This window comes from Bombus fervidus, chromosome 9 (genome assembly GCF_041682495.2).
Source record: "Bombus fervidus isolate BK054 chromosome 9, iyBomFerv1, whole genome shotgun sequence".
NCBI classification, from domain to species: Eukaryota; Metazoa; Arthropoda; class Insecta; order Hymenoptera; family Apidae; genus Bombus; species Bombus fervidus.
The window spans coordinates 13,556,076-13,583,720 of NC_091525.1; the positions used below are offsets into that span (position 1 = coordinate 13,556,076).

The 27,645-nt window shown below is 43.7% G+C and overlaps 1 protein-coding gene across 3 annotated transcripts in view; it reads left to right on the top strand.

The window, feature by feature from the left end:
* LOC139991018 (headcase protein) overlaps nucleotides 1-25,761 on the top strand; it is a 146,914-nt gene extending 121,153 nt beyond the window's left edge. For all 3 annotated transcript variants that reach the window (XM_072010776.1, XM_072010778.1, XM_072010777.1), the window contains exons 3-5: nucleotides 21,479-21,667; nucleotides 21,874-22,059; nucleotides 22,490-25,761. In XM_072010776.1, coding sequence (XP_071866877.1) covers nucleotides 21,479-21,667; nucleotides 21,874-22,059; nucleotides 22,490-22,663 — 549 coding nt within the window. In that variant the 3' untranslated portion in view covers nucleotides 22,664-25,761. The remainder of the gene's footprint in view (nucleotides 1-21,478; nucleotides 21,668-21,873; nucleotides 22,060-22,489) is intronic.
* The last annotated feature ends 1,884 nt before the right edge of the window (nucleotides 25,762-27,645 follow it).

A 27,645-nucleotide genomic window follows, 5' to 3' on the forward strand; every position in this document is an offset into this window, starting at 1 on the left:
CAATCGGTGCAATTGCTTCTGTATGAAAAGTAATCCGTCTTGATCGTAAATTTCCCTTCGGCGATAACTATGGTTCGTATAGCTTCCAATAAACCTCGGTCGAGCAGCGTCGACTTCGATAACGATAAAAAACATCCGCTTGTCTTCCTGTCCGGCGAATTTATACGCCGTATACGTATTTATACGTCGTATATCGGGAGGACGCAGTTCGTGGTCCTCGATTTAGGAGCGTTATAAACAATCATCAGCCGTGGAGTTGCATCGTAAACCGCAAACCATCTTCGAACGTGGTTTAAATTCGTGAATTTCCGTGACACGATTTTTGGTATTCGACGAGTACATTGCTACTACTTGTCGTAGTCGAACGCTATATATTTTATAGTTATATTTTAACCTTTCAATTCCACCTTCTCCACTATTCGTCTGCAAATTTATGATTTGGGAACGAGGAGTCGAGTATTGACGCTTGAAAAACGAATCGTTCATCGTTCGTGGTTTTGGTAATTTATTATCGGACGTCTTAAAATATCCAAAGTGGACTACTCGATGTAATATTCGATGCATGCAACGAATCTCTGCTTAATTTCATTTCTTTAGTTTCGCCGCATCCATACACGTTCATAGGTTATAGTATTTTGTAAAACATGGCTGATAAAATCGAAGACAGAGAAAAATAGAACGTTCCAGCGATGCGAACCATAAGGAAAATTGTTTAAAAGTGTCGTTTCACGGTCTCCAAGGGATGTCTGAATGATGGACTCGACGTAGATCGAGCTTTGTGTAACTTATCTGAAAGATGAGGGGTGTTGTTCGCACCGAGGCGACGGAGTCGACTCGCCGGGAGAGATCGCCGTGTAACCGCAACCCACGAAGAACAAGAGCGGCGAGGCGGAGCTACCTATCTTTAGAACGACTCGCCGTAAAAATATTCTCAAGGATCTCCGAAGGCTCTCCCCCAGGGAGGAAATGCGGCCGGCAAGGTTGAACCCGTATGACTTTTACCCCGTGGCTCGTTCTAAATAGCGCTCTTAAGTGCACACACGTACGACGCTGTGAAAAATCCACCTGAAATAAGATTACGACCAAGCCTTAGCGGACTTTCTATGCCAATGCGCGTAATTTTAACTTTTTTTTTTTTTTTTTTTTAATAAATATCCGAACGTCTCGCGTCGAAACGAATCTCTTCAGGCGTAATTTAACTCGGATCCTGTTATTTGTGTAAAAAAAGGACCGTAACCGTTGCGTGGAAGAGATCATACGTTCGATACACGTTCTTCGTGATTAATACCAGCAACGCGGGATAGAATTGAAAACACGATCCGGGAAAGCGATAACTCAGCGAGTTTTAGCGACAAGCGGCAAGAAAATTACCGCTATTACTAGCGGCTCGTCGTTACTCAGATTTTGACCGGTCAGGGTTATCGTTGAAGCTAAATCCAGCCAGCCATGCATCGTTCGCAGACAACGCGGAGAACGCGTAATATCGCTGCGGAGGAAAAGCGTATCGAACGCGAAGAAACGCACACGTGTGTATAACTATCGATCGCCGTCATACGTCGCCATACGGTCTTATTTATGCATATAGGTGACATTTTCCGCCAACGCGCCTGCTTCTCTGTACAATTGTAGTAGGTCGATCAGAAATAACCAATCGAACCGGCATTCCTTCGCCTAGCGTTCCATTTTCCTATCTCGGAGCAATACGTGCCTTGGCAAAATTGCGGATTCGCGTTCGAGTTCGCGGCACCATGACGCGCGCTAACGCTTGGATCGGGACTCCACGGGATCTATTATCCTTCGACTAGAGCTAGGGGAACGAGCAGCCATTATGGTAATATGCCCGAAGGAACCTCCTGTGTTTCTACCGCGATATTTATGTGCGTCGCCTCGCGCCGTGGTTACAGAACCTTCCAGCAAGAGAAAAGGGAAACTCCTCTATGAGTCATGAAAGGGGGAAGAAGCATTGGTTCGCGGTTGATTGATGACGTTAAATTGTTGGAGACGAGATTTATATTACAAGTACAAGAAAGAATGTTAATTCGACAGAGGAAGGTTGTTCTTAGAGTGAATGGTTATTGGATGCGCTTAATGCGTTTTGGAGATTCAGTCGACGAGCCTATTTTTAAATTACGGAGGATTTACGTGTCTGTAGGTCGGAGTTAACTATTCGTCGTTTTCGACTTGACGCTAAGTTTCAAACGAAAAATTCCACAATATATAACTCGTACCATTTACTATGGAAAGTATTTAGAAATATTCCTACTTTTCCTACGACGAGTTCCTAAAAATTCCTAGGATTTATCGATTCACGAAACTACTTTCCGCTCTCACACAATTTTGTTGGAAGACAGGGCGATAAAACTGACGGAGATACGATTTCTCATTGAGATTTCTTGTCTTCGTTGTAATTCCACGATGTCTGCGAACGACAGGCGTAGACAGCGTGTCTAGTCGTTGGCATTCGAATTTCAACTCAAGTATTTTTCCCGAGTCGTGTTTTCTCGCCTCGTGTTTTTTACACTTTCTTTTTCCTTCTCCCTCCTCTTTCTCTTTCTTTGTTTTCTCGAGAAGCGACAAGATGCGACTCGGGAAAAATCTTCCAAAAAATTACTATAAAAAATGTTCATAATTCACTCTCCCTCGCTCTCTCTTCCTTTCTCTCTCAAAGAAGAGGAAGGTGTGAACATCTGCAAAAACACGAACAAGGCAAGGGGTATGGTGGCGATCGCGTGCCGGAGCTAGTACAGAGATGATAAAGAAGGTACAAACGACGAAGGAGCGCCATTTCGCAAGGAAACGTACGACATTGGCTTTTATGCGCGCAATAATGCGAGAGCACCGGCTGTCAGGACCGTGTTGCAGGAAACGCGAGCGTTTTCTCGTCCCTTCGAAGATCGTTATTTTTCTCAATTTCGCGAGCAGAAAAGTGGAAAGAACGGTGGAACGAGAGGAAGCGAAGGATTCTGCAGTTCGTTCCGTGCGCTTTATCGCTCTAGTCCGACGCCGTTTTTATTTTCTCCTTTTCTTTTGCTCGATGAAAGGATATGGCGCATGGCGCCATTACGCAACGCCGAATTATCGGGGTCGTTTGTTTTTCGCGTGAACGTACCGTTGCTCGTGTCGAGTTTCGTCGATCGATGATAACGTTACGCATAATTCTCGGTCTATCTCAACTACTCGTGATTAGCTCTTTGAAGACGTTTATAAACATTTCATACTCGCTGATATGATTTTTTCGCGAACGTTACTCGTAACGGACTCGCTAGTATTTCCTGAAACTTACAGCAACTTTTTATATACCAAATTTACACCAATTTACGCGAGTCTCTTGAAGAATTCAGCTGGTTTAGTTCATATAGCTCGCTGGTTATTTTCTATGTATGTATCCGCTACTTCTTTTTACTTGCTTCTATACGTGAAATTTTTTAAACTACACTATTAAAGTTTGAAAAATTAAAAATATTTTTCGCAAGTTTTATTTTCAAAGCGTAATATCGACGTAGAAACGCTCGAAGGACGTGGACCTAGAGAAGTTTTGGGATACTACTCGGGTTAGTCAGTCTGTATTGGTTTTTTTTTGAAGTAAGAAGTTTGCTAATGCAAAGGAAGGAATAAAAATCCTGGAACGATATCGTCCAGCCGTTTTCACCGACCAAACCTGAAACTCGAGTTTAAGGTTCGGAAATTTGTTACGTTTGAGGGTGTTTCTTAACGTTGACAGGACTTTTGTGGAAAAGAAAAAGACGTCAGAAGTCGTCGTGGCTTTGTGCAGATTAGCCGTGAATAATGCACGACGACACACCGCTGCGAGAAACTGCTTCGCGTCTTATTTGCCGAATGACGCGAGAGGAAAACAGAAGGCAACAGCGTCGAAAAAGGAGGGAAGGGGTGGTGCAGGGTGTATAAAAAGCGAGAGGGATCCCTTCTCCTTTCCCTCGTGGAGTACCTTTCGTTTAATCCGGTTGAGTGCGACAAATCTTTCCGTCCTTTCTCCCTTTGCCTTCTGTCGTCTTTCATTCGGTTTTTCCCCGTGGACTTTCTTCTTTCCCTTTCCTCCCTTCTTCTCCGATCTCCATCTGTTTTATCTCATTTTTCTTCCCTTTTTCGGCATGCTTCTTCTCCTCCCACCTCTTTCACTCGTGTGTTCACCCTCTTAATCTCTTCTGTTTAGTACGTCTCTCCTTCTTTCTTGCGCTTCGCCGTGCTTGTCTGTTCGAATGAATATTTAATTCTTACTTATCCGTAAGAAGGACGGCGTAAGCGCGAATAAATAAGCCGGGGAACAACGCGAGGAGGATGTTTCTTAATGGTAATCCGTAGACGACATCTGCGCCATGCCTCGCACTTCCTCTTAGTTGGTACTCTTGGTCGATTTCCCGTTCATTGAAAATCGTTCGATTTTATCGCATTCGATTTCGTAAGACAGCGTTACTTTTCGAAAATGACACGTTTCTTGCTTCGTCGATAGCCGGAGAATTGTTGACGATAAAGAACATGGACGAAACGAGTGTGCCTGGTTGGTGTCGTGTCTGGTTACGATCAACCTTGTCTCGGATAACGAGTCATTCAAATTTTTATCTTTTTTCTTTAGAGTTATTTTATTGTTATTTCGATTAATAAGATATTAAGGATCGTTTGACATCCTCTGGATGTTTAACGCGCGTCTCGCGGGGGCTTGGCTTTGTCTTATACCGATAAAGCGAACAGCTATACGATAATGAAATTTACTCAAGAAATACAGTTGTTTATATAGCTTGATAGAGTAATAAGACAAATGTAAACTAAAGAATCAAACGAATAAACGTGAAAACAAATAAATAAACGCGACTTTAGAAATATCTCTTAGATAAATACAGATATACCACACACGGCTGAAACAGCTGACGAATCTTTTCTTTTCTTTTTTTTTTTTTTTAATACTTTCCACCGTCGCCTGTGATACGTTTAAACGAATACCGAAGGACGCAGCGATAGTGATTTAAAAATTCACGAAAATAATTGATCGATGATTTCGTAAAGAAAGGAGCTCGTAAGCTATACAGTGCCGAATACTCATCTACTAACGAGGCAACGTTCTATGCGAAAAACGTAGCATCTCCTGCTCTGTGCTGTCTCGTTCGCTCGCTTCTCTTACCTTACGGAACAGGAAGTACAACGGATTTTCGCAAATGCTCGACCACGTCTCGAACGAATAACTTGTTGGTTCGTCGCGACGAATGTCTACGATCGTGCGAGGATCGCTTCTTGGCGCTCTGTGTGCAGCCCGTTGCACGCGTACGTGCAGTGAATGGCATTGAGAAGTCTCTATCTATAGAGGCTAGATTAGAGTGCATTAGCCTCGCCGCGACTCCGATGGAGATATCTTTCGCTCTGTTTTGCGTACACGCACCGCCACTACCGGCTATATTTATAACCGCGTCGCGCGTTCTTGCGCTTTGCACACCCCCTCCGCCACTTATCGAGCCTGATAATCGGTGCAAATATCTTTGGGAATTTTTACCTCGTTAAGATCTCTATTGAATCCGTTGAACGTCTAGATCTCGTTTCTCAAACTCGATCTATACGACCTGGTATCTTTGGAATTTTCTAATTACGTTATAGAGTTTATTGCGCAAGATCTTTCTACATTTCCAGATCCATACGTCTTTTAACATCATAGAATTATATAGGAGAGAATTTACATGAATGGCAAGTAGACAATTTCAACGAAATACACATAGAACGCTACTATATTTGTATGACACTCGGAATAGAGAGTTTTCTTATGTTCAATATGTTCCATTTTCTTAATAGCGTTTGTAAAAGTATTAGTTTCGCATAAATATCTGTAGCCTAACGATAAGTAATAGAAAAATGATGGAACGTTTGTGTTAAAATGTTGGTAGTGTGTGAGAAGAGAAGATTCGAATAAAGTTTCCGATATTCAGCGACGGAATTTTGTTCGTAGTATCGGTTTCTTCGAGCGAAAGAGAGGTGAAAGTTGCGTAACGGGAATCGAGCCGTTTCCAATCGATCGTAGAAGAATCGATTCGCGCCGCTCGAACTACACGGAGGAGATAATTGCGCATTATCGGTGTACGACCAGGTCGCAGCATCGACGTTGTGACAGAGAAGCGCATAGTTCAGGATTCGCGACAATGGAGACGGCGCTTAAATGTCAACGTAGATTTTCATCTCCGCGACTCTGTTGATTTAACGGCTCGTGAACGAGAAATCTCGCACTTTGTGATTCATACACGCGAGAAACTCAAATACTTTGGTCGCAACCTGCCTCGTTGTTAGCTTATCCTTCTCGTGTCTGAAGTGATCGGTCTTTTATTGCTTATATTACGACGATTAAATTATCGGGTCTAATCATGTGGTTCAAAGTTCAATTATCAAGAAGATGGTGTGATTCATTGATATCGAAATCTTTTACAAACTACAATATAGAGTACAGTATAGAGCGTGGATACGCGTTGCTTTCTTATTTTCTCGCCCGAGAGAAACGTATTCGACGTGAGAAACGAAGAAACGAGAAGCTCCGCCTGCGATTACGATCTTTCTCGGTCGTAGTATCGACTGAATGCAAAATCGTGGAACACGATGAAGGGTCGTTCCGCGGATTCGTGAGACACGCCCAGCAATCAGAAACCGATCTCTCGAGGAAATTATTGTGTCTGGGCCACCTGAACGCGAATCTCGTTACCCTACATTCCCTTGTATATAATAGGGGTAAAAGGGGTTGGACCTTCCATTGGAATTCTCTTCCCAGATCATGAAAAGGGACTGCTCACCCTCTCTTTTCAAAAGACTTGTACGTATTACGTTTTACCCTCGTTTGGAAATGCACACAGTGTATTCGAAACGAATTTTCTGAAACGCGTACCGTATAAAAGGAAGAAGCCTTTCGACATGTTCGAGTACGAGTTTGTTGTAAAGAATCGATCGGATATAATACGTATAATTGTGCTCGCCATACGGGCTGGTTTATATTGTTGTGCATCTTACGAAGGAACTTTGAGCCGAAGGGGAATTTTTACTATAACAAGAGTACCCTTTCTCAAAAAATTTTGTTCTTTTCTTCTCCTTCTTTTTTTTCTTTTTCTTTTTTTTTTTTTGTACCTGTTCGGTTTGGGGATGAAAAATTTGTATCTAGGGAAGAGCGCACAAAGGATAGAGGCATCGGAAGGTAATTACAGAAAATTTCATCCTCTCGTACATCGGAGGTTTGAAACGGGTACAAAGTCGCTCGCGGATACCCGAGACTCTTATTAAGTATTAAAACATATCCGCTGTCGGGTTCTCTTGTTTTCTGGTAAGACAAGTCGAGATTAAGTTCCCTTGTTCGGTAAAAGTTTTCTCGGCTCGGGCAGCTGCTCCCTACCGTCTTTTGGACCCGATGGAATTTACATCTCCATCAAGGGCAACCGTTTCGCCTTGCCGTTTAATCGGCGCCTACAGGCCGATATTTCACGAGAAATGTAAAAATTACGTTCTTCCTTTTTTCAGCTGGTTCACCACTTTCTCGAGAAAAAGTATTCGTCACGGAATTAGTACAGCGAGATTAAAAATTCGTATCGTCTAACGTTCGTCTGAAAAAAAATTATAGAAACTACAGGGATTTGATTCTGATAAAGAAAAAAGTGCTTCGTCGGAGAACAAGAAAATACGCAAATGGTTTCGTAACCACTTATATCATAGTCGTATGTTTTTCTGAACGACAGGAATATCGGTATAACCTTCCCACGAGAAATATCGTTGGAAGCGGAAGCGGAGGCGGTCTTGGACGAAACGTAATTAATAAAATATCGGGTGGAAGTGCTGGCAAAGCCTCTTACGCAGGAGTGACTCTCTTAAACTCATTCCGAAGGCAGCGTTTTCGCGCAAATCCGGCCGTTCTCGCGTCATTACCGGATTTTCAGGGTGGCTGCGATCGTGCAAAGCCACTCCCCTTCCCCGACCATCATCCATTCCATCTACAGAATAATTCCGGACCTGGCTTTAAGAAGATGAACTCGCGACTGTAATGCGCCTTCTTAAGCAGATCTATCGCGTAGCTAGCCGGTGCATTCTCTCTGCCCCTTTAAAGAAGCGTAAATTCGTTTCTGCTTGGTCCGCTGCCGATCCTAATCCGTTCCGGATGGCTTTCGCGGTTTTCGGGAGATTCGCGTCAGATTACGAACGCGGTTAGGTTAACTATGCACTCGTGCGAGTGTTGCTCGCGTTGTTGGCCACGTGCGTGGTTTAATCGCCTGCCGTTACACGACGCTGGTTTCCTATGGCTCCCCTGCAATTCCCAACCGTACTTCGTCTCCCGTGTTGGACATATTAGACGTGTAACTTGATACTCGTAGCAGGGGTGTTTTTACTATTGGTGAAAGTTTATGGCGTATAAATTGGAAATAAGAATGTTATAAGTACGAGGATAGAATGGTATATACTACAACGATGCAAAAGCGTGTATGTACATATTTTGCCACATTTTTAGATATATTTGATAATTTGCAAAGGGAGGTTTGTTACTTTCGAAGCTTGATACTTTATACATGAAAGTATGGGAATTTCATGGGTAAAAGGGAAGGATCCCTGACAGGTAAGGAAGGCAGCGTCTCGGCGTTAATTTATTTATTCAGCCGCCGGGGCTCGTTCGCGATTTTTGACAGACAGGAAGGTAACAACCCCTGGTACGCCGCGGATTTGTTTCTCTCCCTTCTGGCTCTCCCGTAGGAAATAAACGACCAGAGAGCAATAACTGGTTTACGCCGGAAAACCGGGCCACCGACAATTCGTCGGCGTGCATTATTAATAATCTTGAATTTGGATTTATCGCTGTTCGTCCGAGGGTTCGGAACGTTTGCACGCGGGGGTTGATTTCCACTTTTTCCCCCCTTCTATCGGCCGCGATTACTCCTCGTTCACGCCTAGCTTCCACCTCGTTTCTCAGATCTCTGATAATTAATTGCCTCGAAATTAGAAAATTTGTCATGAAACCGGAGATCCTGTAACGCCAGCGAGTTTTCAGATCGCGACTCCCATGAAAATTAATTTTCCCGAGGGGTTTTACTTCGATTTAAACGCGGAATTTTCTCAGGGGTAAGAAATATTTCAAGCTTGTCCGAGTGAATAGCGAGATCGATTCTTTTAGAGGCGATGGCTGGTCGTTTAAACGCGCCGTTAATCACAACTGGTAAAGGTCCGATGAAAATCTTATCTTAAACGGCTAATTAGACGGCCTCGTGGCTCTCTCGCGGCGCGTGGGACACACTAGAGCATAAATATAGGCGTTTCCACGCCTCCTTGCATTATCGAGAGGCACGCGATTCTTTAAGCTGCGTCCTCACCGAAGCAACCACGAGAGCAGGGCTTTTTGTTGCTCGCGTGCTCCAAATATTGTCTTATTATCTTTCGTCGTTGTGTCTTCCGCGTAAATTTCACGAAACGCGGAAAGATCGAAGCATTTATGACACTGCGATAAATTATTGCTTGCTCCCTAATGGATTAATCCTCTATCGCTTCCTGATTCACGCTATAGTAATTGCTACGTTGCTCAAAATAGTTATGGTGTCAGTAAATTCTTCGAGAAACACGTAACATCAATAAAAAGTCTCTCGTTGCTGGTACGGTGAGAACGCAGCTTTATTTAGACACGATTTTCTTCTTTATCGCGTGATGTGTGATACGTCCACGCAATTAACGTCCCCGCGTTAATCAAACCTGCCGAATGGTAATTTGTCTCGTCGAACGTTGACCGCCTTCTAATTCCAGCCTCTAATCGAGGGGTCGGTTTGTGTCCATTTGTTTGCTGAAAGGGGAGGATCGCCGAGATTAGCAAAAAGTCGAACCGCGGAATCAAAGATAGCGTGTAACGTGATAATTAAGAGATCAGCTCCATGGTTGCGTGAAAGTATCGAGTATAAAGTTATAGCTCATCCTGCAACCTTTTTTCACGTTGGAAGACTCGTAAAATTACGTATCTTGTTAGCGATATTTTTCGAGAAATTAGTCCCAGCAGGACTCGAGACTTCGTTCCAAGCGACAGCAGGAGAAATTAGCGGCGGAGAGAGCAGGCAATTTCTCTTCCGATTTCTGTTGGTCGCTCGGCGTATGCATGTCGGGAATGATTAACTTCGTACTCGAGGTGTGCGGTCCGGCAATTAGAGCGAGTGCGTCACGTCCTAACGCGTGGTTCTCTTCGCACACAATTTTCTTCACAGTGGAACACGCTTGTTGTTGTACTTCTGGATCGAAGAGCTCTGAAATTGCCCGAACGAAGGGCGTTATCTATCTGTCTCTTGAAGAAACAAAGATCGAAGTATGTTCTGTCTGCAGGAAGGGATATAACGAGATCGCTGTATCGTTTCGACAAACCGTGTATGAAACCCCAAATATTGCAGAAGGAATCGCGACGATAGTCTACTAGATCCCGAAGAGAGCAACTCATCCACTCGGGGGTAGTGCCACGAGGGCGGCGTATTCTGTGCAAGAAAGCGGACTCCCCGTCGCGAGAAGCTGCACATAACTCCGTCGACGACGTGGCGCGATAAATTTAACGAGGGGGCCTACTTTCCACGAGCAACCCTTGGCGAAGGATAAGCTTATGTACATGTGTGCGCGCTTGTGCGTGCGTGTGTAAGTAGGAGGCGGTACGCGTCCCACCGATCCGGCATTCCGTGTATTCGACCTTTTGCAAACGCACCCGGAGCGAGAGGCCATCCTTAACCTCTTCGGCGACGCGTGGCTGATTTATAAGGACAAGAGGAGGCCCCTAACCCTTGGCTCTTCCTCCCGCGTACTCAACGGGAAAGGACTGCGATGGCGAAAGCCAGCCGTACGCGTGTACACTCGGTGTCCAAAGTGTTCTTCCCGTAAATCCTACTTTCCCTTCGAGGCAACGTTGCGTAATTCTGAAGGGTTTAGCGGTAAGGGTAACGGAGCAAGCGCACAGGTAACGCCGGTGGCTTTTGTTCAACTGACTCGAAACTGTTAAACGATGTTTCGGGATACCGAAGGTTATTAATCGGTGGCACTTGGTAGAACGTGGTTTACATGTACTTTGGGATTAGAGGTAGACTATGGATGTTTGTGCGTTTATAGGATATTTAACCCTCGCTTAGGAAGGGTGGATCATTGTCACGTTGAATGTCTTATTTTATAGCGATAAAGCGGAGAACGGGCTAGAAACGCTTTGTATCCTTAACAGAAACTGCTGTACGTCTACAGAGGGGCGGAATTATGCGTAATTCTCCAGTGAATATTTTTACAATATCAGATCAGGTTGTTCGAGGAACACCGAGTGCACGAAAGTTACACCCAGCTCTGTTATTCCTACACGATGTAGTGGTATCCACGATGAAACGTGGTTGTAAAATCGGTCAAACATCCGGGTTTACGTGTTCCAGGTGTCTGTCGAAACCTGAGAAGATCTGCAACCACAGAATAAAGCACGGCCTGTCTGTGGTTCCGTCTTCTGAACTTTTTGTATTATTCTTTATCCTTACTTTTTTCCCTTGTTTCTCGCTGCTGATATTTCTTTGGGACACTTATCTTTTCTTTTCTTTTTTTTTTTTTTTTTTTTTTTTTGTTCTTTAGATCTATATTTTGGTTTCTCAAAAATTATTTCTTTTTGTTAGCGAAATACTTGATCTTGCATTGTCTCCTTATCAACTTATAAAATTTGTTTTACTCAATCACCACGCTTCTCGTTACTGCGCAAGGAAATTTGTTAACAGCAGTTCCAACTATGTTGCAACTTGTAGAATTTTACTCGCTTCGCAATAGTACCCTGTAGTTCTATCGTGCAAGATCTCTTACATTATCGAAATTTCATTATTCTTCTGTTGACCTTGACACACTGGGTATTTTTTATACCTAAAATATTTCTTATCAGAAATCGGGAATATTTTACGAATAGTGTCGCACGGTAGCGAAACGCGCCTCATGATTGTCCTTTGAACCCTCCAAGAGTCGCAGTACGGGGTAGAAAGTCACACCCCTGGCGAAAAATAGCGCCGGCAGCCGGTTTTTAATTTTTACGACGCTTTTACCGACCCGATGTTATATATCAATCAACGTTGTCGAGCCGATCGGTCGAAACGCGACTCTCCAAGTGGCTGTCCCGTGCCTTTTGTTGCAATTTATAGCGACGCGTTCCCCTGCTAGTCGCGACAAATGATTTTCATCGTTTGATGGATCGATCGCGATATCCCGGCCGCGAACATCTGCGTTCCGATAAAAAACATTTATGTTTACCCCTCGATCGCTCTTGCTCTTTTCCTCGTTTAATTTCTCTCCCTTTTAGGGAAGTTCGGAGAATCCATAGGGAAGAAACTCGACGTCTTCGAGCAGAGTTTCGCGTGTTCCAGGTTCTCTTCCTGACCGAGGAGTCGCGATACGTTGGGTCGGCTCGAACGCCGAACTAATTTCGATTCTCCGATTAATGCACAGCGTGCGATAGCGTTTGGCTTTTCGAAGCGAGTCACTCTTTTGTCGTCGACCGAAATCGAGCCTCTCTTTTGTCGTCGAACGAAATCTACCCTCTCTGCCCTTCGCGCGGACCAGTGAACCGGAAATCGAGATAATAAAATCGAAAATGAGCCGCGCTTGCCTCTAATTTTCATCGACTGCTTCGTCTGGTTGTCTGCTCGTCGAATCCATACAATTTTCACCCCTTGAAACGTTCGTTCGATGTAAAATTGCAACGTTTAACGTTCGACGTCATATCGCTACTTTCGCATTTTTCTTTTATCAAATATCTCGTAACGTCTATGTGTATTTTTACACCGTTTTCAGATTTTACCGATGTAAAAACATGACGGTCGTGACTCGTTACGATGCTAATGAAATGTGAAAATGTTTCATCTCTATCACACACCGTCGTATTCGTAAATGTCTTTTGCGGCAAGCGTTGGAATACTTCAGTGAGCTATTACACGTAGCTTTTGTTCGTTCCACATGGCTGACTTACACTCACCGTCGCTGTCTCGGCCGATTCGCGCACGTAAATGGTATCATGAACGGTATCTACAAATGTTCGAGTACGTTCGTGAGTCACTGTGAGTCAATAAGATGCATAAAATAGGGAAGCAATCTTTCAGATGGGCGGTACTTCCTTTCTTGGCTCCAGTGATCCTCGACGCGTACATATCTAGGGGACTGTTTCAATGACGACAGTCACACGCGCGGTTATCCTGGCTCGAATCGCGGAGGGTTGCCGACGAGGCCGTTGCCAGGAATTCCCTTCGCCTCCTCTTCGTCGCGTGTTTCGCGATCGTCCCGTGATACGCGAGGCCACCCTTTCGCGTGCATGAAAAATGCATTCCTTTATCTGGCGTTCACGTGTCGCATCGCTAGAAACGCTCGTAATTAATTCCAGCGACGCCTTTCGCTTTATACCGAGTGTACTTCTAAAATTATAATGGATACACTTTGTAAAATTGTAATTTAAATAACGAGAAAGTTCGTGTACTTGCAGATTTGACTTTCACATTTCGAACGCTTCTTCGTGTTCGTATTTTATAGGATACAGTCATCTCGCGTAACCAAATCTGCGAACAGATTCAGATGACTCGAAAATGTTTGAGAACGATTTGAAAAAGATCGCTGGCGATGCGTGATTTTGCCAAACGTAACGTGTATTTTGAAAAATCGTCAATTATAGAAAATAATTGTAACATCCTTCTGACGGTGATTGAGAGACTTGTTCGTCTTTCTTGTTCTATTCTATCGTTACATTCTATTCTTCGTTGTCATAACGCGAGTCGTTATCATATTTCGTAGAAAAAGAATACCATGCACCAGGCGTATTTAAAAATTAGAGAATGCGGCTGTTCCAAGTCGAACACAGCCTTCGAAGTCCACCTCGATATTCTGCCGCAACAAAGTTACAGGACTAAATTTTAATTTTTCTTTTTCCAATCGCGATTAGGTGTAGTCTTTCGACGCGGGAATCGAGAGTAAGCCGCTTAGCCAGGGGATTACAGGGGAAAATCTTGTAAAGCGTCGGAACGCCACCCTCTCTAGTCTGCGAATGACTACCTGGTTTCTTTCTTCCCGCTTTTAATTCACCTTTCTCTCCTTTGTTCCCCCGGCGTGGAATGCATTTGACGCGCGATAAACCTCGAAAAAGTCGCCTTTTTTAGCGAACTCGGGGGTGGATTTTAATTTCCCCGTGCTCCGGCGGTTGGTCTCTTTGTTCTGTTGATTTATCGGACTTCTTCGAGGACCAAATACGTCGAGTCGCTACGTATCCCCCAAATACACGACCACGTTATACATCGGAGAAACAGGAACGAATCGAATTTCTATCTGCTCTTCCTTCCAACTAAACTGCGCACTTTTATACAAATTTATACAAAAAAAGTAGACTCCTGGTGGATTAGTAGAGAGATTAATAAGAAAATTGAATCAACAACGACGCATTCGGAACCGGAGAACTCACGAACGCGTCATCCAATGGTCGCCAAAGCGTAAAATCTAAAATTTGAATTAATCGTCGCGCTTCGTACGAGAACAGCACGTGTTCGTGATACTTGCGAACGGGAGCGTGCACGTGGATCAAACTACCTCGTTCAAATTGAGTTCGATCGAACGACAAAGAACTCTCATTCGTCCCGTTTAAAATTTCTCCGTGAATTGGGCGCATCTCGCGTTATCGCTCGAGCAGATTAGTTTTTCCGGGGCACCCTCGATAAAATTCCAGCAGCCAACGACACCGCGTTGTCTTTTCTATCGCTTGTCAGTAATATTAGGGATCGCAATTTCACTTCGGAGAGGTCCCGTCAGGCGTTGTTCGTCCGATATCTGTTCGTTCCCTCTTTTCTGTTCTCCCTATACTGCCAACGATGCTGTGTATTAGGGTGAAAAGAAATATAGGGAGGGAGGGAGGGAATTTTGTTGCGCTATTCATGACTTCCAATAGCGAAGAAAAGTTGCCCTCTCTATAGCGACGTTTAAGTTGACAAAGTCGGTTCTGATCGACAAACTTTTAGACGAATCTATTTCTTCGTTTTGGAAGAAATCTTCGCAGCACCTCGAAAATTCACTCGATAGAAATCAAATTTTGCATACTTAGCCCGAACGGATAGGGTGAATTTTTGGAAAAATCGTCGTAGGAAAAGTTAGTTCGCTACTGGAAAATGAAAGTCGTATAATTTCGATTCTTTCGTTCTACCCTACTGTCCATCTGCATTCGAATACGCCAAGGGAATGAAATACGGAGGGTGGAACTTGGCAAGCAGGAAGAGAAGAAGTTCCATGGAAGAGGAGCGGCATCGATTATTTTCACGCGAGGAGGAGCACCGTAAAGAGGGTTTCTTTGTTCGATTCGTCGCCGTTGAGCAGACAGTGGGTCACTTGCATCGACGGAGGAAAGCACGTCGTCTGGATTCCCCAGGCGAGTAGGGGAACGTCGTCATAGGGAAAGGAGACCTCCCCTTACCTTCCTTTTAAAGGAACGTCTTATTGTTTGCGTTCGAGAGGGGGCAAATATCGGGCATAATACGGTATTAATTAATACTTTGGCCTAGAAGATCGAGAGAACTTGGCCGCCTTTGTTCGAATGAAATATAGTTGAACTTAGGGGTGCGTATAAAACGCGTTCGAATCGATAGGTATTGTCTGTAGACAACAATCCACCTATATCATGCTCGTCGATAGTCTTTAATTTTTAAACTAGTTTAACATTTGTTTAATCGTACTTTCGAGATACCCAAACAATTATTATCAAACGTCGTATCAGATGGCGTGGAAACTACGAGATAGAAACGATTGCGGACAATTATATCTGTCAGTCTGCGAGTAGCTTAAAAACGATAGTTCCTTCGGCGACGTTGGATTCGATCGAATGCAAAAATTGACATTTTCGATCCACGGTGGATCAGTTTGCCCCTCAAATCGTTCGTGGCCAAATATACGCGACAACTGGTCGTCCATTGAAAAGCTAAAGCTACAATCTGTCGTCTAGAAAGCGAAGGCGGGTCTCCACTGAGTCGTGAACGGGCGCGTTAAGCTCTGTCGGAAAGAGGGACGTCTTTAGCTTCTGGTCGTAGAGAATCGGCATCGATTATTTTCGCGCGCGAACGAACACGACAGGGAGTGAAAAGAGCTTTCTTCCTTCGGAGCTCGACAGTAGGTCAGTCAGACTGATACTCAGTCCGCCAACAGAAGCAGACGGATTCTCCCTTCGACGAGGGAAAAACGAGAAAGTTTTCGAGGGACGGGGGGAGGGGGCGATAGAAAGAAGCACAGAAAGAGGATAGAAAATCAGTAAAAACGAGGGAAGTTGCTTATCGCGTCTTCGGTTCGAATCTTCCTGCTCCTTCTTCCAGCCGAGGAGACACGCGCCAGCGATGCTGGATGTTTGCATCCTTCGTCGCGGTGCTCGTAAATCCCTCGAACGAAGCTAGTCGCTCGGAGACTCTCGCGGACCCTTGGCACACGCGTTCGCTGTTGGCGCAACGATCCACCCACTCGTTCGTTTCTGTATTTACGAGGATGCGAGCGGAGTGTTGCCGGCGGGACGAGGTTCTCGAGACAGAGCAAGACTTTCGTCGACGAAACGCCGCAAGAGAGGGCAAACTTTCTTAATAATCTTTCTTTGTACCGTGCCATGTAGCGTTTTGTAGCTGCACGAGACGTTTGCGAGTTACTCGGGGCTGTCTTTGTGTCGTCACAGGGAAGAATTATCGACTGGTGTCGCGTGAAAGTGGTGATGGCTGTTGGTGGACCAGCGGGTCGCTCCAAAGATCTGTAAAGAAACTTCTGCGATGGAAGAGGTAGTTTTCGCGGCGATTGTTTGGAGGGGGAAGTTGAGAAACGCCGAGATCTTGCAGCGGTTCGACTTTCGCGATACTTCGATAGGTTATTAATAAATTGCGATAAACGTATTTGACGTACGCTGTTCATGCGCAACGATCCATAACGCGATATCCATTTGAAAGTTTCGCGTAAAGAAAACGCAACGAATTGCTTCCTCGGCGAACCAAACGTAGCACGATCGGCAAAATAAATCCACGAGCCATTATGAAAGAGGATTAGGGTCGAGGAATCCTCGAAAATCCCATAGAGTTGGATAGCTTGTACCAGTGGACCGATAAACGTAAGGTTTCTGGCTAGCAGTTTTGCTCCAGTGAACTTGTTGTATGCTTCGACCATTCTACATTCCCGTCCATTGAACGTTCTAGTTTTGTAGCGAGAGGTTAAACCCAAACAATTTACAATACCAAGTACGCGTCGTGATGCTCGAAAGAGTCGGACAGGAAACGAAAGATTAAGATGGTCGATTTTCTTCTTCTACCACGCGCCCTTCGACGGTTATAGTTGCATTCTCGCTGGAGGGACAAAAGCGGAAGCAAACCGAGGCCGATCGTAACGAATTTTATGCTCGTCTATATAACCGAGCTTTATCGTCGCGGGACCTATGGCCGCTCGACTGCGCCGTTAAGGTCTAAATAAGAACGTCCTTGCAGAAGAGTCTTGACAAATCCCTGGGTAGTACGTTTTACTTTCCATCGTTTCTCTCCGGATCTCCTCCCTCCCTTTCCCTTTTACGCTCGTCCCTTTCCGCTTCGTTTCTTCTACGTTTCGAAATTGCCTCGGTCGATCCACGGACGTAAAAAACCCGCTTTCGGTATTTTCAATAACGTCCTCCGTCACCACCTTCCATGGCGAAATGAAAAAAGGGCTCAACTTCGTTCTGTGACACACGGGATATCCGATCTTTCTTATAATGTACAGCGAGAGACAAGGGTTTCCGTATGCTTGGTTTATTACGGAAGCGAAAAGAGAGATACGTATTCGCTGTATTGGCAAATATACCCGACTACCATATGACTGTATGTCGTACGCAGGTACTTGTTTAATCAGGCACCAAGTTTATTCGTATTGTGAAAAAATGGACCGGAAATTCGATGGGTACGAAAATGAAGTTGAACGAAAAAGGAATTTTATCCAAACGCGTACGAATTGTCGTGAAAGATCGACACGGTGTGTCGCGAACATCGAAAGCTTTTCCCGAGCCGTTCTCCGGGTTGGGATCGAGTTCTCATACGATCTGGAATACTTTTACCATCGTGGAACGTCTTCAGAGGAAGAAGATTAGAAGACCACGAAGGGAATACCATATTTATCGAACGCTGTTCTCGCTTTATTGCGTTGTAAAATTTACAGAAAAGCTCGGAAGCCTTCTGGGTCGTTTACGAGTTCGTCGACCTTCTTTCTAGCCGCTCGTTTCTCCTCGACTTTATTATTTTGGGTCGCGCGTTCGCGCGTGTGCCTCCGGCTGATTTTTATATTTATTTGTACCGACCGGTATTATTGAATTCCGATAATCTGCTACGCCGGCATCGTAATCCTCCCCCGGTGACGGTCCACCCCACAGACGATACGCCGCGATTTATGCCTCCTCCACGCCTCTCTTCTCGCTCTTCCTCTGCTCTTTTTTTTTCACTTTCCTTTCACCCTTAGCCTTTTAGCTGCGGCGACAAAATTATCCGCAGGGGCGGCGACCTTCGACTTTGCTCTTCCGGAATAGTCGCCGACCTTCAATTTGGGGCTGAGAAATCGCTTCCAATCGTCAGCTTTTTCCACTCGTGTCGGGCGTTTATTTAACGATACTCCCAAAGCAGTTGCTCTTTCTTTCTCCTACACTTGTGCTGGCTGTCGAATTAGATAGAGTCGTTCAACGCTCGTAGTATTTTTCGGTATTATGGTAAAGTCGGAACTTAATAACAACGCTTATTTATTAATTATCGAAGTGTTGTAGCCTCGTAAAGCTGTAGCGACGTTGATATTTTACGTTCTCGTCGTTTTGCCAAACACTCTGAATATTTGACTTCTAATCGGACAGCGTAGCGACGATCATGTCGACGAGTGTACGGAAGATGAAAACACGCATAACATAATCGTAAAAGATGTTTACCTAGTTGGGATACTTTTACGAGGCATATCCACCATTTTTTCTTGTGTGTTACTGCGAAGAACTCGACAGAGATTACGGCTAAACACGTCGGAGGCTTTTACCTTTACCGCAATTTCAGTCCTTTGCGAGGAACCATCCCTTTTTCTTTGCAATCATAGAATGCTGAGGTGGCTCGATTAAAATCCGGTTCAGGGACATTAATTACGTATCTCAGGAAATTGTCTCTCTGCAAACAACCGAACGTTTCCCGTCGGAGGGTAGTAAAAAAGAATCGCGCCGACGAAGGCACAATACCTCTTTTACCATTCTCTCTCTTTCTCTCTCTCTCGGTTCTCAAGCCTCTAATCGAACTCGTAAAAAGTTGAAGCACTTCTCTCACAGATCGACCCACGCGCGATCGGTTTCCAGTTGCACCGACTGGAAAAGTTACCAGACCAAGCCAATTTATTTATTCGACCCGCTCTCTTTTTCCATGGTTCTCCATGGTCAGTTGAATGGATAGATGGATGGGTGGATGGATGGATGGATGGATGAATGTGCGGCGTTAGTGTGACCCGTTCTATTCAGTCCGGATGGTCAGAGTAGAAAAGGAGGATCTTCCTTCTTCTCGTTGTCGAGCAGCACAAAGTTCGTGAACGATCGCGTCTCTTTTTCAGCTGCTTCTTCGCGATTCGTTACATTATTTCTGCTCGCCCTCTTTATTCTAGAATGGCTATTCCACTTTCCTGAACGATCTTTCTTCAACAGTCTGCTCGAAATAATATATTAGTTCGTTGAACACGCTGCTGTCCACAACTACTTCGACGTATATTTGGACGAACATGAAATATATTAATTTTCCGAATCGATTCTAAAACGTCTCAAAAAAGATCTTGACCTTAACTTATAGGTTATTGTATATATATATAATTACAATTATAATAGCATAATTGTATGTACATACAATAATTAATATAACGATATTATAATAATAATACCACGGTAGCAGTTAAGGGCTAACGATATCACGAAATGCATCATCGAGCGTCAATAACAAATACGATAGTCGATAAACGCTTTGTCTTGCTTCGATCGTATGAGCAAACCGAGTTGAATCGACGGAGCGAAGTTAAAAGCCTTTATCCTTCGAAGCAATTCAGTTGGCTCGAAAGACGATAAAAGACGCATAGAACACGCGAGGTTCGCGAGCGTGCAAATAGATTTTTAATCGGGGGCTGATCGTGAGGGCGGCGGCGCGAAGCTAAGCTCTACTTTGCAGGAATTTCTAAGGAGCTATAATGGGGGCTCGTGGGAATCAAGTTTTCGGAGATAAGGATCACGGGAGTATAATAAGGGATCGGACGAAGGACGTGGTGATCCTAACCATCCTTCGTCGGGTTAGCTTCTACGGGTATCGAGCAGAGGATCTAAAGGATCTAATAGCGAACTTCGTAGACGGGATTCTTCGAGCTATCTGGTTCGATCTCAATTTGGGAATAATCTAGGAATAGAACACTGGCGCGAGCTTATCTCCCCGATAATTTCGAATCGTTTCATCCTTGTACCTTGAAATATTAACCACTTTAATAGTTTTCGAATATGCGAGTGTCTGAGGAATTTAATTAAACTTCGTCACATATTCGCATTGTAATTGTATAATTTGTATTAACATTAAATTGCTTCGGCAACGTAATAACCGTTTACTTGTCGGTGAAAATGGAACTTGGGAATTATTTAGGTTACGCGATAGTTACAAGAAGAAAGTTAGAGACAGCGTCGTTTTAAACGAGGATTATTTGAAAATTTCTAAACTTTAGATCAAACGCCCGATACATCGAAAGCATGTTAAACAAGATATTTTTCGAAACGTGAGCTATATTTATCATATGGTTTTAAGGCGTCGAAAATGTATGAATACTCGTCGAAAGCGTTATCCTGTCACAGGCAGAAAATCCTCCTTCTATCTAGATCTTAACTTCTCTATCCGCTAACCTTCTCGTTTATTCGGTCACCGATGCGCTACAACACCTTACCAAGTCCCTTTCTTCTCATTTCCTGTCTGCGTAGACCACGGTTCTTTTTTTCTCTTTCTCCTCCCCCTTCTTTCGTCATTAAGGACGTGACATTTTGCTCGCTCCTAACTCATCCTTTTCTTATCGAACACCTCTCTTCCGTTCAAAACGCCCCTTACCATATTTTCGCCCGTATTCGATCCTCTCTCCTTTTCTCTCTCTCTCTTCCAATCACCTTTGCAGTCTTCTCGATCGTAATTCCGCTTTAACTCGAGTCCAAACGAATATTTGCTCTTTGTTTCGCTGTTCCGCAACGTTATCGCAGCGTTCGCACGACTCGCGAAATGGGTAATTCCGCGTTTAAATTATCGATCCCTTACGATATGTCGTTGCCGAGCGAACTGTGAACGAGATTGCGCACGAAAATGCTTTTTGTTTAGTTTATCGAGAGAGCCTTCTCGTTTTATGCCTTCATCCCCTTTTTCTTCCTTTACGACAAACGGATTTAATCGACTGTACTCTCCTTTACGGTGCTTCTTTCGAGTATGTTGTCGAAACTCGCTCACCGTTTATTTTTCTCTTGTTACAGATGGAAGACGAGGGCAATCATGGCAACGATGATACCAGATGCTTCATCCTGTCGACGCTGGCCGCGCTACAATGGTCCAGAGTTTCCTGCGTCCTTTGTCGAGTACCCATGCTCGTCTTCGACAGGTATCCCTTGGTGGATGGTACCTTCTTCTTGTCACCCAGACAGCACTCGTCCGCCTGCGCGGAGGTAATTCAAAGTTTCGATCACCGTTCGTGTAGTTTACTACGATCTTTCGATTCTTAATCTTGCTCGAATCTCGATAAATCAAAGTACAACAAAGCGTTCAACGTCGAATCGAAACGAGAAACAATCTTTCCATATTTTGCATATTTTTCATATTCTACAGTTAGCTGAAATGTGAAACTGTGAGCATGACGTGATCGCTGTTTCAGGTTAAGGTCGAAGGTCGCACGCAATTTTTGTCCGCTGTGTGTATGAGCTGCCTGGAAGGTAGCGGTGGCCAACCCGTACGTTGTCGTTGCTGTACTCAGCCGTGGGACGGATCTAGCTTAGTCCTTGGTACAATGTACAGCTACGATATTTTCGCTGCCATGCCTTGTTGCACCGAGCGACTCAAGGTAAGTTGTTCGTTCGACGTCTTTGTTATTCGCAACGATGTGTCCTTAAAATCGTTCTGGAAAAGATAAGCAGAAGACGACTTAGGTATTTCGCGTGTATCGGCTACGGTGGACGCTGCGCTATCGAAGAAGTGAAAATATCAATTATTTTATCTGTAGCTGTCGTGAAAAGCTGAAATTCATCTTCTTACGAGTGGCGATATTCGATTCTTCAACGAACAAGTACTCGGGAGACCATCGTGTTAAATAATCGTATCTCTAAATATGTTATCTGACTCTGGAGTTTCTCTCACCGGTACTCGATCTGCCAGTGAACAGGTACTCAACCGATAAACGCTTCGGCGCACAAAAGTATTCACGATGTTTTAACGTAGGTACTTGGATATATGTACACAAGTAAACGTTGGAAAAATACTAATGTCTGTTACAGTGCAACAGCTGCCAGAAGCCACTGATCTATCCGCACCAGCGGCTCAATTTCTACTCGGACTACAGCCGCGTATTCGCGTGTCCGCATTGCCGAGCCGTGGACGCCCACTTCGTAAAACCGCTCTCAATCTGCTTCACCCGCGAGCAGTTTCAGCTTTATAGCCAGTGGCCGTAACCATTAGGGAACTTAGCTAACCGGCGTCGAAGCATCGCGACTGACCCGTGTCCCCTCTTCTTCGATCCACTGATCTCCCTGCTCCGGGCGACCTTGCTCTAGATCATCCCTCCCCACGCTCGTCAGATCGTTTTAATTCTTTCCTGTAAACGATTATCATCCACCTGAAGAAGATAACGACGACGAAGAAAAGAAGAAAACGAAGCAGAAGCAGAAGAAGAAGGAGAAGAAGAAGACGAAAAATGCGAGAAGAAAGCAACGAGAGCGTGAAAAATCTCAGGCTCGGCACTTCGCTTTTTCTACGCTCTTTTATTCATTTTTCTCGGCAAGAACGAATTTTGTTTTCTGTTTTTACAAGAAACGATCAATTTTTAGTTTTTCATTCGAGCGTTCCGATTTTCGGGAACATTGCCGATGTGTTTCCAGTTATCGATCGAGCGAGTCAAGAAAATGATTTTCTCTTATGTTACGTACGAACGTGTCAGGATCTTGCCGAAATGTCGATTAACCTGAGATCGAGAGTATAAAGCGGACGTGTAAGGTCATTACCGGCGAGTTCCCGTAGCAGCGATAACGTTTAAGGTTTTTTCTTTCTCAATGTCGATATAGTAGGGTTTATCTATGTTAATTCAAATGCGAGGGACGAGGAAATCCGTGTACTTTGGCCACAACGACGAGTTCATGCCATCGATCGACATGGGAACCGACGCATCTCGACGGCGTATCGATCGATTCGGCGGAGCTTCAACTCTTGGCGAGAATTCGAGCCAAGGATTATCGTCAGTATTATTGGTAAGATTAAACAACAAATCCCAGAACCGGAGTACGTTTCTGGTGGAATTGATCTTTAAGTTAGCAAAAGTTTGCGTAGGAATCCACGTTTAATAAAACGCGCGTGAATTTCCTTCATTTTCCTTTTCTTCCGTTCGTCTTTACGTGTCTTTACATGATTCTTCGTGTTCTATTGGCAGAAGAGATACGATTAGTCGAATTTAAATGCGAGTCAAATATCATAGCGAATAGAATAGGCGTGTGTATAAAGGAAATTAGCCGTTGGAGGAAATCTTGTTAGCTTTAGGGAAATCGAACAATTAGGTTTAAAATGGTCGAACGAGATCGATACGTCGTCGATTATCGTCAGTTGGCGCGTTTCGAATCGAGCAGCGATTTTTTTTATAAGAATCGTCCCTCGCGTCCCATAGTTGAATTGCGTTAACTTGAGGGATAGAAGAAGAAAACGAAGAAACAAAAATTACGAATTGCAGATAAGTATAGATCGAGAACAGACGCAGAACGCTAAAAAGGAAAAAGAAAAAAAAATGGTCTAACTTTCCTGTATATTACGTAGCTATGTATAAGAAACAAACATAAAAAAGAAAAAAAAAAATAAGAAAAAAAGAAAAAAGAAGAAAATGGTCACTTCGAAACGAAAAGGGGGAAGAGATAATGAACTATCGTTTGTTACTTAGATAATCGAGAACGTTGTTTTTTTTACATTTTATTAGTTTATACGTTTATGGCGGCCATGTTGATTTTGTTTAAGGATCTACGACTCATTCGATGGGTTTTCACGTTGAACGGCCGGGCGCCCAGCGATCTTCCGCCCTCGAGACCATTCTCTCTTCCTAAATTTCGATCCTTTAACTTCATCCTTTTATATATATATATATATGTATTTCGCTCCCTTTTTCGATAACTCGAAACGTACGACTGGTTTACCACAGATGGAAACAGAGCCTCGTTTGCTCTCCTCGATCCCCTAATACTTTTCCCTCCCTCTTTCGTTTCAATTTCACAACGTTGGAAATACTCCCGAAGGGTGGTCGAAAGCCATGGGCGCCCGAAGTAGCCAGTGTAAATACGTAATTAAGTGGGAGAGAACGAGAGGGAGAGAGAAAAAAAGAGAAGAACGAGCCATATGCAGGTTCGTTCGTGAAAGCCTGTGAAAGAATGGTACGGAACGTAAGCGAGAAAGAACGAAGTGTCTGTAAGAGAGGGAGAGAATACGAGAATGGATGACAGCGTGAAAGAAGGGAGCGAAGGAAAAAAAAAAGAAAAAAAGAAGAAATAAAATCTTCGTTTTTCTGGCGATGCTGGTCGTTGCTGTCCATCAATAGCGGCCGTCCCACAAACAGAAGACCGCCCACCGTTTTCCCAAGGTAGTGTAGTCGATCTTGTACCTTCTTTACGTTATTTCGATTTAAAAGTATACTTAATCCATTCGTACGCCGGGAAGTATATTTAGGAGATTTCTATATTGTCCCGTACAGGTTTTTAGCGAGGACCCCGTGAACCCCGTTGCCTGACGCCTTTCACGAACCATTTTCTCGTCTTCGTTGCTCGATCTCGCCACGAGATTCTTTTCTCTTCGTCTGATAGCGCGAGAATATGTACGAGGAAGGAGAAAAAGAAGGAGAAGGTTGTTTCGTCTTTTACGTGCTTTTCTTTCGCTTTTCTTCGTTCGTTCGAGAAATGTTCGAGGCTGTTACGGTGGCGGGCTTCATTTAACCGAGCACACACTATACGACGATTTAATCTATGAGAATATCAGCGAGTGAGAGTAAGACGTGGGATCGGAGCGAACGAACCAGAAGGGAGAGAAAGAGGTGCACAAATTGCTGAAAACGTTTTCTGTTTACGAGTGGAAGGGGCGAGAAAGAACGAGAGACATAGAGGGATTAAAAAGGGAAAAAGTAAAAAAAAAGAAAAAAGAAAAAAAGGAAAAAATAGAGAAGAATGGGATAAGAATATTTGTACAAGAGGACGCGCTAGTTCTCTGAATGCACACGTGTATTCGGGGATAAAAAGAAGTACATTATGTCCGCGTGGAACACTTCCTTTTTGGGTAGCCGAATACGACGAGCCGAAGAGTGCGTTATCATCACCGTCGTCCGATTTTGCCACGCGACGAAACCGCGTTTCTCGTTCAGTTTTCTTCGTTTCCTTTTTATCGTTCGCTTTTGTCGTGTCGCGAGCAAGCCTCTTTGCGTCTAATCAGTCGAGAGACACAGACGAACACACACAGACGGGAACGAACAGAGGAGAAGACGGAGTTGTTGGAGGATCGTCTCTCGTTACGTTTTTCTCAGAGTGCCAAATAGCGGGAAGAAAGATTGTGAGAGAATGGAAGGGAAATAAGAAAACAAGTAACTGCGAGTCTGTGAATCTTTCCCATAGATGTTTTTCGGTTGTTCGAAACCCGATTTTCTTAGCTTCCTCGCTTTTCATCTGGTTATCAAGGGTACGCTTTCGTTTATAAGTCGCAGGATATTTGCTAATTTTTAACAATTCTGATAAAGTAAATTCGGAGTAAAATCCTAAAAAAAAAAAGAAAAAAAAATAGTATAATTTATAGCTTTCCGTGTAAAACACACGGATTACACACATCGATAAGTATCAGCTTTATCTTGTAGTCGAGGAACTTTTTTTTTCATAAACGAGCCGCAAGGAAACGTGGCGAATTAAGTTTTGGAAGCGTTAGTTCCAATTTTTCAAATGTTAGTCACGTTTTGATCGTGATTGGATTTTTTTTTTTTGCATTATTCGAAACGCATAAAAATTTCGTAATTCAATAAGTTGATTAGAAAATACTCCGAATGATTTCAAATCAATCGATTAATAAATCCTGGACGAATAAGAGCAAATTTTAGATAGCAAGTTCAAGTATCTTCTCTATACATTCGTTTGTAAAGACAAAATATTTTTTCGTAAATCTTTTGCCCGAAAGTTCTTCGTTCATTCGCGTTTATTCCGTGATTTCATCGCGTATTCTACGATATATCAAATATTCCGTGACTTATAAATACCGACATACGCATATATGGTCGTAAAAGCTACATCGAAGCGTAGCCCAAACACGCATAGAAATTTCGTGCTCGATTTTAGCAATTAGAAATAATCTCGGAGCTGTGGTGGTTGATATATTCGTTTTTATTACTTCTTTGTTCATACCCAGTGATTCTAGACGTATAACTAAATAACAAAATGCTACACGTGTGTGCGATTCGTTCCTCGTTTCGGTTCAAACGCGAGAAGCTCGCGTGATGCTCGCGTGTGCGACGATCCTGCGCGCACACGTTCTAGGAACTTTCTGTTCCTGCGTGTTTTCCGCGCGCGTCTTTCGAGCGTGGAAAGCGCCAAACGAAAGAAATACGAAACTTCTCTTCGCGCCACGAAGCGCGCGAGCGCGCCTACTTTTTGTACTCCCTACCGTTTTCAATTTTCGCTACGTGGTTCGCGTCGTTGAACAACATAGGTGCCCTGCGATACGTATATCGGGAGATTCATCGGCTCACTTTTAGTTCCTATCGCGACTCGATCGACGGAGGAACGAAGGAAACAGTGGTGGAATTCCTCTTCGCGAGAAGCCGATCGCAACGCGTGTCCCTTCGATCGATCGTCGCCTTCTCGATTTCATCGAGATCGTGATGAATTTTTAAAAATGCCGAACCGAGAATCATAGTAATCGTAGATCAAGATTCCACGCTATGCTTTTGTTTCTTTTTATACTTACGAAACGAATAAAAAGTTCCATAGTAATTCAATTATTTGACGGGGTAATACACTCAGTACCTGTGTATGGGTATTAAAAACAAATTGGTGAATAGTACTGTGTAAGTTTGACGAAAATTATTTGTGTTACAATTTTTAAACGTGTCATTCCTTTAGTTCCGTAATTAATTCGATCGAAATTTTACATCTTTACCACGATGTAGTTTCATGACTCGAGAAACGTATAATGAACTTCTTACAACGATAAACGCAGAACGTTATTTTATGAAAACTAACAAACGCAGTGTTACATCATTATGATTCTCAATCTTAGATACGCAGATCCATTGGCAAAGAACGTAATTATAGTAAACTAACCTCGATATTCAACAAACTGAATATCGCTATCTGAATATAACTCGCTATCTAATGATACAGTAGTAATCGGCGCAACTAATTGGCTTCGATATGTTATCACGTGGAACTAATTA